At 35.4% G+C, this 18,173-nt stretch overlaps 1 protein-coding gene across 1 annotated transcript in view; it reads left to right on the top strand.

Annotated features, from left to right (window-relative positions):
- The window catches only part of VWDE (von Willebrand factor D and EGF domains), an 83,194-nt gene that overhangs the window by 25,076 nt on the left and 39,945 nt on the right, over nt 1-18,173 (top strand). Inside the window, 14 exon segments of the mRNA XM_043464242.1 lie at nt 174-391; nt 638-711; nt 2,291-2,561; nt 5,030-5,238; nt 5,394-5,446; nt 5,449-5,814; nt 5,817-5,879; nt 5,882-6,131; nt 6,133-6,209; nt 6,212-6,373; nt 8,852-8,988; nt 14,050-14,205; nt 14,330-14,432; nt 16,077-16,193. Of these exon segments, the coding sequence (XP_043320177.1) occupies nt 174-391; nt 638-711; nt 2,291-2,561; nt 5,030-5,238; nt 5,394-5,446; nt 5,449-5,814; nt 5,817-5,879; nt 5,882-6,131; nt 6,133-6,209; nt 6,212-6,373; nt 8,852-8,988; nt 14,050-14,205; nt 14,330-14,432; nt 16,077-16,193 (2,256 nt within the window).

The following is an 18,173-nucleotide window of genomic DNA, read 5'->3' as shown; positions in this document are numbered from 1 at the left end:
TTTTTGTAAAGATCAGGTAGAGTTCAACAGCTTTGGTTTATTTAGAAATTACCAGTATATTTTTAAATAATAATTTAAGAATAAATTCTGAATTCACTGTTCTATGTTATTATGGATTTTGGTTGGTAGTTTCTCTTAGGAAAATTTTCTGTGTATTTCTTTCACTAAAATAGGTACAGAACAGCTAGGCTTAAATTCGGCACTGTCTTCCTGTCACGTGGACCTTCACCAGACATCATCCTGTGCTAACGGAACCTGCAGCCATGCTTTTGTCTACTATACTGCAGTTACAGATTTTTCACAAGATGAGAATAGAGTCACAAATATTGTAGTAGAACCTATAGTTCATGAGAATTTCCTGTGGAACAGCTACATTCCAGACAGCATCCAGGTTAACAAATTATAAAAATCTTTTTATAGACTAAGCTTTAAAAATATATGTATTTTATTACTATACCTTATAAACTTTTCATCTCAAAATTATTTAATGAGCTATTTCAGTTTTTAAATGATTCCTATCTTAATAACTATGATAAAACAGTAGCTAATTAAAAATTCACTGAGCTTGTTAGAAAATTTATTGTATATCTCTAAATAACAATTAATAGCAATATTTAGGGATTTCTTTGCTTTCAAGATCAGAGTGAAAGATGTCCCAACTGCTTACTGCTTTTCATTTACTGATCCACATATAATCACCTTTGATGGCAGGTAGGTTCCTGAAAGCTTTCTCCTTTGGTAGTTTGTGTTTCTCTTGGATTTTGTTGCTTTGTTTTAAACATTATACTATTTCTTTTCTTAGTCCTGTTCACTGAAAGATTAAAAAGGAAGGCATGTATGGACATCAATGTTTTGTTTCAAAATATTTGTTTGTGTGAAATGTTTTTTGCCCTAAAATCTAGTTCTTTTTATAAAATATACAGAATAATATTGAAGGTTTAGGTAAGATGATTAAGCTAACACATTATAATTATTATTATTTTTTCCATTTATTTTTATTAGTTGGAGGCTAATTACTTTACAATATTGTAGTGGTTTTTGCCATACATTGACATGAATCAGCCATGGATTTACATGTATTCCCCATCCCGATCCCCCCTCCATCTCCCTCCCCATCCCATCCCTCTGGGTCTTCCCAGTGCACCAGCCCTGCGCACTTGTCTCATGCATCCAACCTGGGCTGGTGATCTGTTTCACCCTTGATAGTATACTTGGTTCAATGCTATTCTCTCAGAACATCCCATCCTTGCCTTCTCCCACAGAGTCCCAAAGTTTGTTCTGTACATCCGTAAGCTAACACATTATAATTATTTAAAAAATTAACCACTTCTAATTCATTGCAAGGATACTCAGGGGAAAAACTGTTGTATCCATCGCGAATACCTGGATATCTGCCTTTGGAACTTAAAGTAAACTGAGCAAAATGACCCTACACTAACCTAAACTATCTTGCTGTTAATATCTGCATAGAAGGATTTAAACTCAATTATACTGTTTTGGGAAATACATGATTTTAAAATGTTGCTAAAGAAGTAATAAGAATACCTCCTCGTTGAGTCAAAATTTTCTTTGTGATACAAGGTCATTTCCTCTTTAAAAAATTATAATGTGATCATTGTTAATAAAATTATTTAATATCAGCAAAAAGATGTAGAGCCCCCTGCCCCAATAACAAGTGAAACTCCGAAAGTTTGAAAAGGTATTGAAAGGTTGTAGGTGACCCCACATACAAAAATCCTTTATGACTATAATTAAATCCTTTATGATGATAACTAAACTTAGAAGTTTATGTGAAAAAACCTGAAGAAAGCATAGTGACGATTAATTTAATTTGTTATAATTCAACAGTATTAACCATGTAACAACTAGGTGGCAAACCACACTCTAAGGGCTGGAGTATGGGAGTGCACAGAACAGACAAACATCCCCTGACCTCACGAGGTGTAAGCTTTATGGGTGGAGAGAGACAGACTCGTCAAAGTAAGTAGGCATCTGAGGGGCCAGAAAGCAGTGTCAGAAAGAGAAGGCTCCAGGTGGGGACCGGCTGAAGTGATGCAACACAAGAAAAATGTAGTGAGAGAGATTCGGGTGTTTATTACTTCCTTGTTTCATTTAGTAATCTACAAATGACTGTTGTGATGTATAAAGCTGTTAGAATATAGATTTTCCATTCTTGCATCAAAATATATTGAATGCATATACATACATTTAATATGTATATTTAGTTTATAACATACTATTGTGGTATTTTAAATCAATTCTTAATGCAATTGACTTCTTTTAATGATAGGATGTATGATAACTTCAACACTGGAACATTTGTGCTGTATAAGAGTATGTCACGTGATTCTGAAGTCCATGTACATCAGTGGGACTGTGGAAGCTTTCACTATCCTGTGTCATCTAACTGCGGCTTTGTTGCCAAAGAAGAAGGTGATGTAGTTACTTTTGATATGTGCAGTGGTCAGCTACATGAATCACAGCCATATTTATTTGTAAAGAGCCAAGATGTAACCAGCAATATCAAGATAAGTGAATCTTACTTAGGAAGAAAAGTCACAGTATGTATGATTATTCACTGTTAAAAGTATTTTTTGTTTTCTTCTACTGATTTTGGATTCAAATCTGAATTTCATCTATATTAAATTTGGCGCTATTATTTTCCAATGTTAGTTTTTTTAAGAAAATAACTTACCAATTAACACAGATCTCAGAATACATTTTTTTTCACTTACCACGAAAACAGACACAACAAAGTTAAAACTGTCAAATTTTAAATGCCTTATTTTAAGATTTCAGTGTAACGGTGGGTTATTCACAAAAAATATTTTTGATAACATCTAATAAACAGTATATCAGGCAGAGATGAAATACATAAGAATAAATATTCAGGAGTAACTATTTTTTAAATGAATACAGATGATTCTGCTTCAGGAATAAACTGGTAGATACATGAAAGAGACTAGAAAATCAAGAAACAGACCTAAGTTTATGTATTTTAAAATAATACTTAATATCTGTGAGCTGATTATGTGTATTTTTAGGTCATCTTCCCTTCATCTTCCAAAAAAGTAAATTCCAGGTGAATGAAATTTAAGTTTAAATGAAAGTAGTAAATGTTGCCAGGTCCAGCACAGCGGGTGAGAAAGACCTGAAACAGGCTGAGCGCCGGAAGGAAAAGACAGACCCATATAATTTGGCAAGCGGGGAGTCAGGGGGCCCTGCTGCTCTCCATGGCAGGAAGACAGAATGGCTCCTTTCAGCCCACACGTTTATTGGCAGAAGTCACATGAGATCATTAGGGAATGGCCATACTGGGGCGTTTGATTAGCGCGGGCTTTGCTGTTGATCAGGAATAACTTGTTTTGTTTCCATGGAGACGGACGCAGGGGTAGGCAGTGAAGCGGAGCAGAGAGCACTTCCTGCCCCAAGAATGTCAGGTCGACATGCTTACGGACAATCACGACAATCAGGAGGGTGCAGTTTGCCGCACCCTGGAGTCATAGGGCAGGTTCTGGTCTCTGCTCCGCCAGGCTGCAACAGCAAGTTTAAGTGAATGTTTTTATAGCATTGAGATAAGTAAGAATTTTTAAAGTAGCTTTATATACTTGAATTGCCATTAAAAACCAAAATGCAAATCAAAAAGGGAAAATATTTGCTACATATAAAGCACACAGTTAATACAGAAAGCACTCAGACATCGCTAATATAGTCAGCACTCCAATTAAAATGAGCAAATAATATAAATAGGCAATTCGCAAAGAAATAAAACTGACTGATATGCCCCAAAGTACAAATAACCAACAAAAATATGAAAATGTCAACCTCACCAGTTTATCAAAGAAATGCAGATCAAACACCTCTCATGCAAGACCAAGTGTAGACAATGTAGTCAGTCTTTCCAGAGAACATACGTATTATTCATAAAAAAAATCTGAACCTATGTGTGCCATTTTTTCAGGAAATTTTAGTTCTGAAAATTTATCAAAATAATCAAGGATGTGCAGAACCATAGTGAAACTCATTATAGTTTTCCAAGAGGGAAAAAGTACAATTAATCAGTGATGAATAAAACCCATTTAACCAAAACCCTAAATATAGTGCTGTCACATAATAGAACGTTTTGTACTCATGAAAATTTTGGAGTGAATGTGAATTTATTGACAGGTGAAGAAGATATTAATGAAATATAGGAGAGCTTTTCAAAGCACTTGCACTAAGATATACTACCTACCTCAGATTGAGTAGTAATGTAAAATTTGGTTGCTTTTAAAATATTTTTCTGCAGTGAACACTTAGCTGTTTTTACTTAACTGTTTTCAAAGGAGAAAAGGGCTATTTTTAAATTTAAAACTTTAAAAGGGGAAGGAGAGTCAGAGGAACAAAACACAGGTGGTGTATTTTCAGTGATCTTCAACGCAGACATCAAAGCACCTGACCTGGGAGAGGGGTGATCCTCCTGTGAGGAGGCTCATGGATGACACAGGCTCTTAAAATGATTCAAGAAACCCCCTTGCTGCCATTCCCAGTTCCCCAAGCAACTTTCTGGTATAATTTGGCTTCTGATTCTATTACCTACTGACTGCAAGAGAATACTGATTACCCACAGGAATCTGTTCTCCTCCGGAACTATATTTATCTGTGTAAATTAATTACTCAGCAGTCTAGCTCTACATGAAATAATTATTATCAGAGATATTATTTCAGAAACATTATCCTCAACATTTCTAGCTGTTTTAATTATATAAAATATTTGCTTTAGTGTAAATTATTTAACAAAAGGAGCATAAACAAAATATCTCAGTGAAAGGATCAATATGGAGATAAAACTTCAAGTCTGCAAAATGCAAATTCTATTACTTTGACATGTAATATTAAAAGGAAACTTGTGATCTAAAGAAAACCAGTATTTTATTTTCCTTTTGTATTAAAAGTATAAATGAATTTATTTCTTATTGCTTAAAATATAGGGTTTTTTTCTTAATCTATATTGAATATTGTTTAAACATCTTTTATTTCTGTATTTCAGATATGATTTTCTTCTGGAGCTTTTATCCATGATGATCTTAGTGAATGGGGCATGAGTTTAACAATCAGAGCTCCTAGTTTAGATTACAGAAACACTCTGGGACTTTGCGGCACCTCTGAGGAAAATCCAGAAAATGATTTCCATGATAAAAATGGGATCATAACTGATCAAACTTTTAATAATTGTGTTGCTTTTGTTAATGAGTGGAGGTAAGAAAGTAACTTATTTTCATTTACTATCATATTCATGTCTGACTTAAAATGAGTGGTTGATAATTCAACATTGTTTGTTTTTTTCCAACAAGTTACTGAAGAAAAATTGTTCTTGTCCAAATTACTGTTCTTTCCTGTTTTCCATCTGGAAGGATCTTACCAGGAGAAAGCATGTTTGACACAATGCCAGTTTCTCTGCCATCACCTGAAAACTATCCTACTGTAGCTGCTTGCTGGACACTGCTTCACTGTATCCACTGTATTCACTGATGAGATCGTCTCATCATCTGGACACTGTTTCTCCATCAGAGGTCGTTTCAGCTTGCAAAGACCCAAAACATGTCAAATATTCTTCCTTGATACCAGAGCTAGATGTCACGTCTGAATATCTTAATTCAGAAGCTCTTGTCAGAGAAATAAGCAATCATACATCTCAAGAAGAAAACAGCTTGGATTTCCTTCCTCAAGAAAAAAGGCGTGTGAACCTAACCAATCTAGACTTAAATTTACAAAATCACCCCAGGAGTGAAAACCAAGATGCATCAGAAACTTTGGACAAGGAGAGACATACACAGAACAGGGTAATCACAGCCAAGAAACAAGGTGGGGTCGACAAAGCAGATGGAAACAGCACAATTTAGTGAGTTTCTTCCTTTGTTTGCTTTCCAAAGTCTTGGCCAAAGTGACCTAGAAGAGTTCACTTACTTTTTCCCTGAGGACCACGCTGAGGAGGTCAACCAAGAGTTTGCCCCCACGTGGCCCACACCATCTGGCCTCACTGAGTATAGCACATTGGCACCGTGTGAGCACACTCTGGCCACCTCCAGCATAGGAAGGCACTGTCTTGGCTTTCTTGGCAAGAGACTAGACAGTGTGATAGACATGTGTCTAAGATCATCTCCTAAAAGATGATCTAAGCTGGGAAGAAGCAGCTGTAGCTCTCTTAGAAAATGAATGTGAAAAGAGGATTTTGAAAAGGGGAAATATAACAGAGAAGAATACAGAAAGTCAATTAAAGACATTCTCTTGTCTTTAAAATGCCCAAATTTATGCAGTGGCCTTGGGCAGTGTATGGAATGGGGGTGTGCATGCTCCCCAGGCTTTGGTTCTTATGACTGCAGTGATTCCCAAGGTAAGTCAATACACTCCAACTTTGATCTTGTGTACTTTATCTGATTATGAAAACTTGTTTTTTTTTTTTAACTTCAGTGTCTTACCAGACTTTATTCAGATTATGTATGGAAAAGAACCCAAGTTATATTAATCAATACATTAGTACTTTTCCAAAACAGTCTCATCTTACTCAGAATAAAAGCTGGCGTACTTGTAATGGCCTGTAAGACACAATGTGATCAGGCACACAGAATCTCTCCATACTCACCCTCTACTACTGTTACGCTCACTCATTGCTCTCCACTCACTTTGGCTTCTGTGGCTGTTCCTTAAAATGTCAGGTCCTCTTGACTTCAGGGCCTTTGCACATAGCTGGTCCTCTACTTGTAGAGAATAATTGTTTTTCTAGAACTCACATTTAGGTGTTTTGTGTTTTTTTTTTTTTAAGATTTTTTTGATGGCAGACCATTTTTTTAAGTCTATTGAGTTTGTTACAATATTCCTTTTGTTTTTACATTTTGTGTTTTTTTGGCCCTAAGGCATGTGGGATCATAGTTTCCTGACCAGGGAAAGTGAAGTCTGAAACCAACTGGACTGCCAGGAACTCCCAAATTTAGTGTTTTTAAGCTCTTTTTACATTTTGCTCATTTTACTAATATGCTTAGTTTTTTTTTTTTTTTCTAATCTATCTAAATGGTACTCATTATTTTGTCACAGTAAATTAGAGGAAGACATCAGAAAGTCAGTTTGATTCTCATAATCATTAAACCAATAACTCCCGATTTTCCTCCTACCGCCACCAACCTGTTCTTTTCCATCTCAGTAAAAGCAAACTTCTTTCCACAGTTGTTCATGTTAAAAACTCAGTCACTTTGACTTTTATTTTCATATCAAGCCTCATGGTTGATCCATCAGAAAGAAATTCCCCTCTAGTTTCAAAGAATTTTATCTCTTTCCCTGCTACCAACTTAGTCCAAGCCACCATTATCTGAGAGATATTTATTTTAGATTCTCTCAAAGTTTATTCTTCATGTAGTGATTCCTTTGAAATGTAAGTCAGACTGTATAATTCCTCTGCTTAAATTCCTTTGTTGGCTGTTCATCACCTTCAAAGTAAGATTGGCAGGCCCTACTATAGCTTAGAAGACCCTATATAATCTCAGACTCCTCTCTTGCTGAATTCATCCACCATTCCTCCATAGGTCATTACTTGCCAGTGTTCTCTAGTGGAAGCTTTACTGTTCCTAATAAAGGCCAAGCCTGCTTCTACCTCAGGACCTTTGCACTTACCACTTCCTCTCACTGACACATTCTTCCATATATCTTCATGACTGACTTCCTTGTCTTCTCTATTCAAATATCATATTATCATAGAATCCTTCCATGGTCACTCTAAATAAAATAGTTTTTCTCACACAACCCCATAGCCTTTATCTCCCTTAATGTATTAATGGTTAATGTACTTTTTCTCCATTGTCTTGAAAACACTTATGTGATACACTTCATATTTATTTTTTCTTTTTTGTCCTCCTATAATAGAATGTAAGTATCAGGAAGGCCGGGACTATTTTGTTCATGAATATATCTCCAACATTTAGAATAACAGCAGAAAAACAGAAGTTGCTGTGTAAACATTTGAATATATAAAAGAATATACTTTTTCTAAATTTTCATAAATATTTTAGAACTCTAAATACAAATAGGATTTTTATATCCTATTGCTTTTAAAGTTATATTCACATAGATCTTGACAGTTCTTAAACAAAGGATTGAATTACTTTTTATACTGAATTTATCTATTTTAACCACCAGATCTTGCTGATAAGAGAGAATGAATAATCTTACCATGACCAGAAGGAGAGAAATACCCTAAGAAGGTCATTTGACTCTGACTGATAAGGAAATTATTTTCTCCTACCACTGAGAAGTATACCTAAGGTTACGGTGGCATGTAGGACAGCAATAACACATAAAAATATCAACAATACAGGGACAACACCATGCACAAAATTTGACAGTTCTTTCCTAAAACTTACGTTAAGAACTGTTTTTTAATTTAATACATTGCATTGCTAAATACATTATCTTATTACAAGGGTATTTTTTCATAACCTATTTTTATAAGAGCATTTTCTCTGTAGCGTATCTCTATGACATAAACCAAATGGCAAAAGCAAAGCATATGCCAGGTGGCAGTAATTTGTTAATACTTGTATTATTTGGTATCAAGTATTATTAAAATATTAATTAAACCTGTATAATGGGGCACTGGTAATACCTGTAATGCTGTTTCTACTGGCTTGAATAGTAGGTAATACTTCCTTTAATACTAGATTGCTGTTAACATGTAACAGTTTAATTAATGTACTAAGTAATATTGGGGGTAGACCTTAAAATATTATTTTATATATGCTTTTAATTTTGGCCTGGAAAATAATTAGTTTTTTCTGGAATTAAAGAAAATATGTTCTATTTTTTAAATCACTATTTTGTGTAGACAAGGTTCCTGAGATTATAGAACTTGAGAATGCTGGATTCTGTAATATTTTAAAATATAACTGTGTGATGGTGAGAGTTTTTGGTCAAGGCTTCAAAGAATCACCTTCAATTAAATGTGAAGTTACTAAACTGAAGGTATGTTAATTATAATGTCAAAAACAATTAAGTTCATGAGTTATTCAGGTTAATTTTCTTTAGTTTGGGGTATCGATTAGCAACATAATCTCAAAGGATGTCATATCCTCAGATAGCTGAGCAGGAAAACTGTTAAGTTACTTAACCATAAAGCTTCTCCATTTCCTAACTCTATTAAACTGTTTTTTATAATTTTTATTGAGGCATTAGCTCACTATTTTAGTCACAATAAGAAATTAAAATAATATCAAACAATATCAGCTTCTTTATTGAAATGTAAAAACACAAAGAATGGAGGTCATTTTAATCGAAGACACTGTACTTAAATTATAGGATTTAGAGATATGAACAGTTCTCTTTTACAAACCAAAAAGTTTGGAATAATTGTGCTCATCCTTTATATTTCCCTAATTATGGATTTCATATGGGAAAACTGCAAAAAAAAAAAAAAAGGTGTTTTTCTTTTTTGAGGCCACATAAGACAGACATGGTCACTCAGTTTGAATATTAGTGCATCAAATTATACTTTATTTTTAATGATATTTATATGATCTTCCTTTTATTTGTGGAATTTTGTTTTAAGGAAAGCACTTTAAATTTAGAAAGTACTTATTATGTTGGGTAAGCTAGAAGCTTACAATAATAAATCATAATTTAGCATTCTTTTTACTTTTCTCTCAATTCATTCTGAGACTGAGAATTTAAGAAGGAAATAACTTTTCTATGTGTCTTTGTCAAATAGTTATACACAATAATTATGCTTATTTCAAGATTTTATGAGTAGAGCCTTTCCAAATGAGCCATGAAATATTTTAACCTCAGTGAAATAATAAGACATGTAATAGAAAATGTAATATATATTATTTCATTCACTTTAGTGTCGCTCAAGAAAGTGGTCATTATATTGTTCTTGGCAGAATAAACCACATGTTATCATCACATCACATCACATCAAATGTGGATCATCACACTCCAATTAAGTGATCTGACAAGAGAATTTTATAGGTTTATATTCTCTTGGAAAGTACATTTTGTTCTTTCAGATATACTTTTTACTGTGATATTTCTTCTCATTCTACTTCCCTCCTCCAAATATCTGATAAAGAGTACACTCTGGAATTCTCTAACTCTATATAGAACTATAGAAAAAATATATATTCACTAACAAGAACCAAAATTATGTTAACTATTTTCTTTCCCACCCTGTTTATAGTGTTTATGTATTTTATTTGTAATACTGTTGGACTTCTTTTTTTAATATTTGTATTCCACTTTGAATTTCCTTCACACTCTGGTTGATTTTAGTTGTATACTTATTTGGAAGGTAGGTGATATATTATCGTGGTTCTAATAGTTGATGCCATACAAAAGGTATACAATGCAGAAAAGAGTCACTTTCTTCTCATCCCTGTGTCCCTCTCCCCATTACTCCTCCTTTCCATCCTGTTCCCATCCATTTTCCAAAAGTATCCATTGTTTTTTTTTAGTTTATTCTTATTGTATTTATTTTGCACAGAGGAGAATGTAAATTTCTACCCCCCCCCACCCCCATGAATGGTAGCATAATACAGATGTGCTTTTTTACTTTTGCAGTAGTCATTTTAAACAAGTTTTTATCTAGAGCTCCATCCACTCAGTCATTTTCTTCACTCACTCTAAAAACATATAAGACTTTACAGAATCCAATTTTTACATCACTTACTGATAGGATTAAACCTAAGTTGCTATCCTAGAAACAAATGACCCTTCATGATCCAGCTATTGTCTGTTTTTCCAGGTGTGAACTTCCTGTACTCCAGGAAAATCCCATGCTTTTTCCTGCATTACTGTTTTTTTCACATGGTATCCCCTCCAGGCTTCCCAAATGGCACTCTTTATCTATTTTTGCTCCCAGTATCCAAAAGGCAGTCTCCTTTTTCACTTTCAAGAGAAGTGCTGTTCCTTTTTTGAAGCCTTCCTTGACCATGCTAGTTAGACTTAGCAGCTTCTTTCCCTCATTACACCTTATTTGAATCTTGGTTATAGCAATAAGAAAATATTTTGTTTTTCTCACCTCCGTGATCTCTTTTTATTAGAATATTCTTATTCCATATGAAAGGAAGTGAGTGTTAGTCACTTAGTCGTGTCTGACTTTTTGTGACTGTATGGACTGTAGCCCACCAGGCTCCTCCGTCCATGGGACTTTCCAGGCAAGAATACTGGAGTGGGTTGCCATTCCCTTCCCCAGGGATCAAACCCAGGTCTCCTGCATTGCAGGCAGACTCTTTACCATCTGGGCCACTAGGGATTCCATACAGATACTCACAAAATACTGTTGAATGGAAAAGAAAGAGAACCCTGTTTATTCTTCATTTGGAGTAGGCTGTCTAAACAGAGGAGTGGAAATAACCCCTGTATTCCCGGTCATTGCCTGGAGTCTTGTTTCAACACCCAAAACCAAAATAAGAGTCCATACATCCATCTAAGCATCAGTATCACGACTACCCTCTGATGACTGTTGTCATCCCCCTCTGCTGAAAGGGAACCACTGATTTATCTGCTAGGCCAGACTGGACACAGTCCCTTAAACATGGAGACATGTTATGGGGCTCACTCTTTTAGCAACACAGCTTCTGCGAGCCATAGACTAGTGTGTTCTTGCCTTCTTTTTCCTGCTGACCTGTAATACTGAAACATCAGTAAACTCCTACTTCTGAGCCATTAAAAACATTCCAAGGCATATACTTTTAAAATATCTGAACCTAAATTTTGGTAATAAAATATATCTTTTTTCTGTGTCATTATGTAGCCAGAACATAATTCTTGCTTTACTTCTTTAGACACCAATGCATTTAAATACTGAAAAATAGTATTTAAAGTTTAAATATGATATGACATTGAGTTACTAAATGGGGTGAATTTGTTAGAATTTATTTAGTTTGGGCATTGCCTTTCTTCGGGATTGGGATGAAAACTGACCTTTTCCAGTCCTGTGACCACTGCTGAGTTTTCCAAATTTGCCGGCATACTGAGTGCAGCACTTTCATAGCATCATCTTCCAGGATTTGAAATAACTCAACTGGAATTCCATCACATCCAGTAGCTTTATTCGTAGTTATGCTTTCTAAGGCCCACTTGACTTTACATTTCAGGATGTCTGGCTCTAGGTGAGTGATCACACTACCATGATTATCTGGGTCGTGAAGATCTTTTTTGTACAGTTCTTCTGTGTATTCTTGCCACCTCTTCTCATTATCTTCTGCTTCTGTTAGGTCCCTACCATTTCTGTCCTTTATTGAGCTCATCTTCTCTTCTTTTCACAGCTATGTGTAAGGCCTCCTCAGACAGCCATTTTGCTTTTTTTGCATTTCTTTTTCTTGGGGATGGTCTTGATTCCTGTCTCCTGTACAATGTCACGAATCTCCATCCATAGTTCATCAGGCACTCTATCAGATCTAGTCCCTTAAATCTATTTCTCACTTCTACTGTATAGTCATAAGGGATTTGATTTAGGTCATATCTGAATGGTGTAGTGGTTTTCTCCACTTTCTTCAATTTCAGTCTGAATTTGGCAATAAGGAGTTCATGATCTGAGCCACAGGCAGCTCCCAGTCTTGTTTTTGCTGATTGTATAGAACTTCTCTATCTTTGGCTGCAAAGAATATAATCAATCTGATTTCGGTGTTGACCATCTGGTGATGTCCATGTGTAGTCTTCTCTTGTGTTGTTGGAAGAGGGTGTTTGCTATGACCAGTGCATTCTCTTGGCAGAACTCTATTAGCCCTTTCCCTGCTTCATTCTGTACTCCAAGGCCAAATTTGCCTGTTACTCCAGGTGTTTCTTGACTTCCTACTTTTGCATTCCAGTCCCCTCTAATGAAAAGGACATCTCTTTTGGGTGTTAGTTCTAGAAGGTCTTGTAGGTCTTCATAGAACCTACTTTAGCTTCAACTTTAGCTTCTTCAGCGTTACTGGTTGGGGCATAGACTTGGGATTACCATGATATTGAATGGTTTGCCTTGGAAACAAACAGAGATCATTCTGTCATTTTTGAGATTGCATCCAAGTACTGCATTTCAGACTCTTTTGTTGACCATGATGGCTACTCCATTTCTTCTAACGGATTCCTGCCCACAGTAGTAGATATAATGGTCATCTGAGTTAAATTCACCCATTCCAGTCCATCTTAGTTTGCTGATTCGTAGAATTTATTTAGTTTTAAGTTACATAAATTCAATTGAACTAGCTTGAGCAAAAATCATATTTATTATGAGGAAAATGCATTTTTCACAAAATCACAATAGGAACCTGACTGCTAAATTCTCAAGAAAAAAAAAAAATTTAACTTGGGACTTAAACACCATGAAGACTCAGTTTGTCTGCATTTGTATGTGTGTGTGTATCTGTCATGATCCTGCTTTTCTCTGTTTATGAGCTTCATTTTTCCCTTTTGCTAGTTATTACTTTTCTCCATGTAGTGATAAACATGGCCATCAACAGCTCCATAGCTTTTTATCTTGTAACTCAAGCCTTCAGGCTGGCTCAACATCCTCTACGGTATGAAGATAAAACATCTGAAATAACTGAAGCATTGGCATAGCTTTGGTCCACCTATGGCCCAGTTAGATGTAGTTAAGGTGGGTGGGTCATGTAAGAAAATGAGAAGCCCTTTGAAAACCATGTATATAGAGGCAGAAAGGGCAGTTTCAAGTAGAAGGTGGGATCAAGAGAAGTGAAGGATTTTCTGAGTAGAAAACTAGTCTGCTATGTGTGAACTACATAGTCAAATATGTTTCTTCTTGCTTCAAAAGTCATTACTTGGGATCCATTATTTATGGCTAATATTGGTAAGTTATTTGATTTGAACCCACAAGAAGTGTGTGACTTATTAAAAGCAACTTATATCAAATTAGGATGCATACATATTCTGAATAAAACTGTCAATGTCACTTTTATTTCTTCATTATGTATTCCATTATACAAGGCACATATTGTAAAATTTATATTTTGGTTATATGTAACTCAGTGGCAAAGCATTTCCACAATCTAACAGAGGTTAATTGATTTTTCATTATGCTTTCAGTATAATAGCAGTAAATGGTTCCTTGAAGAAGCCCTCTACACATACACTGTTTATCGAAACAGCAGGACTGTTGATTGTCAGTTGCCTGCTGATGTTCAGCAGTCTAGTACCATAGAGGTGATGGGTGAGAAACCAATCATGAAGAGGCAAATAAAGGTAAAAAAGAAAAGATATCCTCGTATTTATAAATAAAATATGTATATATTAAAATTTCATAATGAATTTATAAAAATACACTTAAAACAAATTATTTGATTATAGAACGACATATATCTTGCAGGTATCTAATGATGGTTATAGGTTCAGTAATCCCAAAATAATGATCATATATGATGGAGCTTGTCAAGTCTCTGGTCTCTATGAAAAAGACTTGTGTACTATAGAGCTATGTAACTTTTCCATTATTTTCACATTTGCATCATAGGTTTTTCATTTCCTGTGCCGCTGGAATATCAATGTAGGTGTTCACTTTCATATCACAAATACTAATAGAGAAAAGCCTTCCTCAAGTTTATGCAAGATTAAATCAAAATTGTTCCTTTCTGCCTCAAAAAATTTGAAGTGACAGGTTGTTTTACTCCTGAAACATCAAAACTAGAGGTTTAGGTTGAATTTTCTTTCCTACATACATTTTTAAAGTAGTAATAGTGATTTTCCAATAAAATACTGCCTTATGGTTACTTAATCTTCTTTGTGGCAAGTGACATGCATTTAGATAGAGTTTGTAAAATGTGAGGCTAACACTTTCAAAGGGAGTTTCTTGTGGCCACCAAGTTCATTGAACCACGCAAATATCTATCACTTGAGGGATAAGAGAACAGCACCGCCTGGGCTGAATCTTCTCACCCATATCCTTCTTAACTTATATCCAGTCCACCAGGCTTAGCAACAGGTTTCTTTTCTATGTAAGTTGCTGATTTAAGTGATACCATGCGTGTAATATCACTTGGCTCTTCAGAACTAAGCAGCATATAAAATGGTTTTTATGTACCTGTTGTTCGGTCACTAAGTCATGTCCGACTCTTTGTGTCCCCATGGACTGCAGCATGCCAGGCTTCCCTGTCCTTCACTATCTCCCAGAGTTTGCTCAAATTCATGTCCATTGAGTTGATGATGCTATCTAACCATCTCATCCTCTGCCTCCCTTTCCTCAGACTTTTAATTTTTTTTTCCTTGAGATTAACAATCAGATCACATCAATAAGAAATTTCTGTTTTTGAGAAGCTGTTTGATTTTCTTTCCCTCCAAATATTACATTTCCACATGTCCTGAAATAATTACTTTCCAAATATTGTTATTCACAATTGTTTTAACCTCTTGGGGCTATTTTGTTCTCATTTTTGTGCAGTGTTCCAAATGATGTCAAAGAGATTTGGTAGAATGAGCAAAGTTTATATATCCTGGACAAAATTTGATCTTCTTCCCAAGTTAAAAATGATTTGTACATTTACGATTATTTCTTTGTATGTCAGCAGATCTCTCCATTATTTTATGTAATAGTATCAATTATCAAGTATGGATGACTATGCCACGGATCTGGTCTAGTTTTGCCATGTTCAAAGGACTAGTGGGCTCCTGGAGGAAGGGAGGATAGCTGTAAACCAATCTGATTCTTAGATATGCAGGGGGAAAGAGTCTGTTTTAATTTCTTTGTAAATAAAACACTTCCTGCGTGAGTTTAGCAGTAAAAAGACAGAAAGAAAAGTGGTGCTTTTGATTCCATGTTATTTATAAATTATAATTGTGCACAGAGGTACAATTATGTGTATTTTCTTATTCCTTTCATATTGATCAGTTCCATTAACACAAAGAGGAAATTGTTTTCTAACACGTATTTTGATCAGAATATACCAAAAAAAAGTTTTCTAAAGTGAAAAAAAATGTCTGCTGATACAGACTTATAAAATGCATTTGTTGGAATCATCAACATATATGCTGCTATCTTTTTATGTATTGTGTATTTTTTTTTCCTAAACACTAACTAGTTGTATCTTGATTGGTGTTTTCCTTTTTAAAAAACCTCCATTAGGAAAATGTTTGCATTATCAATGGACTCTGCTACATTGAAGGGGATAAAAATCCTACCAGCCCTTGTTCAATTTGTAGACCGAAAATTTCAAAATTTACATGGTCATTTTTAGAAAGTAAGTTATTCTTTTTAATCCAAATATTTAAAAACAATTTAAAATCATGAGTTACATAAATGTTTTTTTAAGATGAACACTGTGTAATTTAGGATTTTTACTTAATTGCATAATTTATTTTGCTCCAAGAAAATATAAGATGAAATGTTTTCATTATATATAATCTCTATGATTGTAGTACAATAGATATGGGATTTTTATTTTAATATGTGATAAAGAACACAAACCCAGCCCTGTTACTCTGTGACATTCTGAGCATAATATTGGGTACGGATGATTTCTGGATGCTTGTTCCACCTAAAAAACTACCCAAATTATAGTCATGTACCATATAATTTCTTTACTTCTTTAAATAGCCATGTATGATTCCACATAGGTGAGACAGAATGTTCCTCACATTCTCCTTTTTCATAAGGCCAGGCAACACAAGATACAACAAGATATAATTACTCCCTGGTCCCATGTAATTTTATCTAAGGAGTCATAAAGCCATATGTTTACCTAATGCTTTGTAATGTCACCATGTACGTTACTGAATGTGCAAATTTCATTGCTGTGTTAGACCATATGTCAGATGAGTCATTGCTCAGGTGCAAGACTCGGTATATTATGGGAAGACAATGGAAATGTGGGGAAGAATTTAGTGCAAGAAACAAGAGAAACACAATGTAACTTCTGAATTGATGTCTCTTTTTAATGGCTTTGGTATGACTGATTCATCATAAACTCACAATGTTCAAAGATATAAGGGGCCTTGAATTATCTGTTCCAAGACCCCCATATTGAAAGGTGGGGAAATTAAAATCAGTGAATATTATAAGGAAATACGGGGGCAGAATGGCAGTCAAAACTAAAGTTGCTTTCATCAGTGCATTTTCAATGCAAGCATAGTGTGTCCAGTAAAATGAAAAGGAGTGTTCTGTTAAGTCAGTTGACAAGGAAGGAAGCTTTCTTACTCTGACACTATAAAGAGATGTTTTAAATCACTTCATGACCATAAAGGGAACACTGTCCACAACATAGCCATGGTCCCTTAGCAGCTTTCATTCCAGTGTGGGAGCCTGGACACTAGAAGGACCTCTGAGGAGCTGAGAATTAGTATGACTAAATGCCTCCCAATTATTATAATTGGGGAGGGGGTAGAGAGAGGAAATCTCAGGGGAGTCAAACAAGCAGTCCCATTACCGGTGGTGAGGGAGAAAAAGAAAAGGAGATGTGAGGGACAAAGTAAAGCTGAAAAGAACAGACAGAGAAGAAGTACTGAAAGAGCAGGAAGTGAGCCAGTCAACATGGGGAAGGGAATCAGGCCACAGAGGAGAGCGTCTTATCCGGGCAGTGCAAATGTATTTATGTAATCTGTGCTATCATCAAAGTGCTTTTACACTCTCATCAGTTCAGTTCAGTTCAGTCGCTCAGTCGTGTCCAACTCTTTGCTACCCCATGAATTGCAGCAACCAGGCCTCCCTGTCCATCACCAACTCCCAGAGTCCACCCAAACTCATGTCCATTGAGTCAGTGATGCCATCCAACCATCTCATTCTCTGACATTCCCTTCTCCTCCTGCCCTCAATCTTTCTCAGCATCAGGGTCTTTTCCAATGAGTCAGCGCTTCGCATCATGTGGCCAAAGTACCGGTAATGGAGTTTCAGCTTCAGCATCAGTCCTTCCAATGAACACCCAGGACTGATCTCCTTTAGGATGGACTGGTTGGATCTCCTTGCAGTCCAAGGGACTCTCAAGAGTCTTCTCCAACGCCACAGTTCAAAAGCATCAATTCTTCGGTGCTCAGCTTTCTTTATAGTCCAACTCTCACATCCACACATGATTACTGGAAAAAACGTAGCTTTGACTAGATAGACCTTTGTTGGTAAAATAATGTCTCTGCTTTTTAATATGCTGTCTAGGTTGGTCATAACTTTTCTTCAAAGGAGCAAGCACCTTAATTTCATGGCTGCAGTCACCATATGCAGTGATTTTGGA

Source organism: Cervus canadensis, chromosome 3 (genome assembly GCF_019320065.1).
Source record: "Cervus canadensis isolate Bull #8, Minnesota chromosome 3, ASM1932006v1, whole genome shotgun sequence".
In the NCBI taxonomy this organism is placed as follows: domain Eukaryota; kingdom Metazoa; phylum Chordata; class Mammalia; order Artiodactyla; family Cervidae; genus Cervus; species Cervus canadensis.
This window is presented reverse-complemented; position numbering and strand designations above follow the sequence as displayed.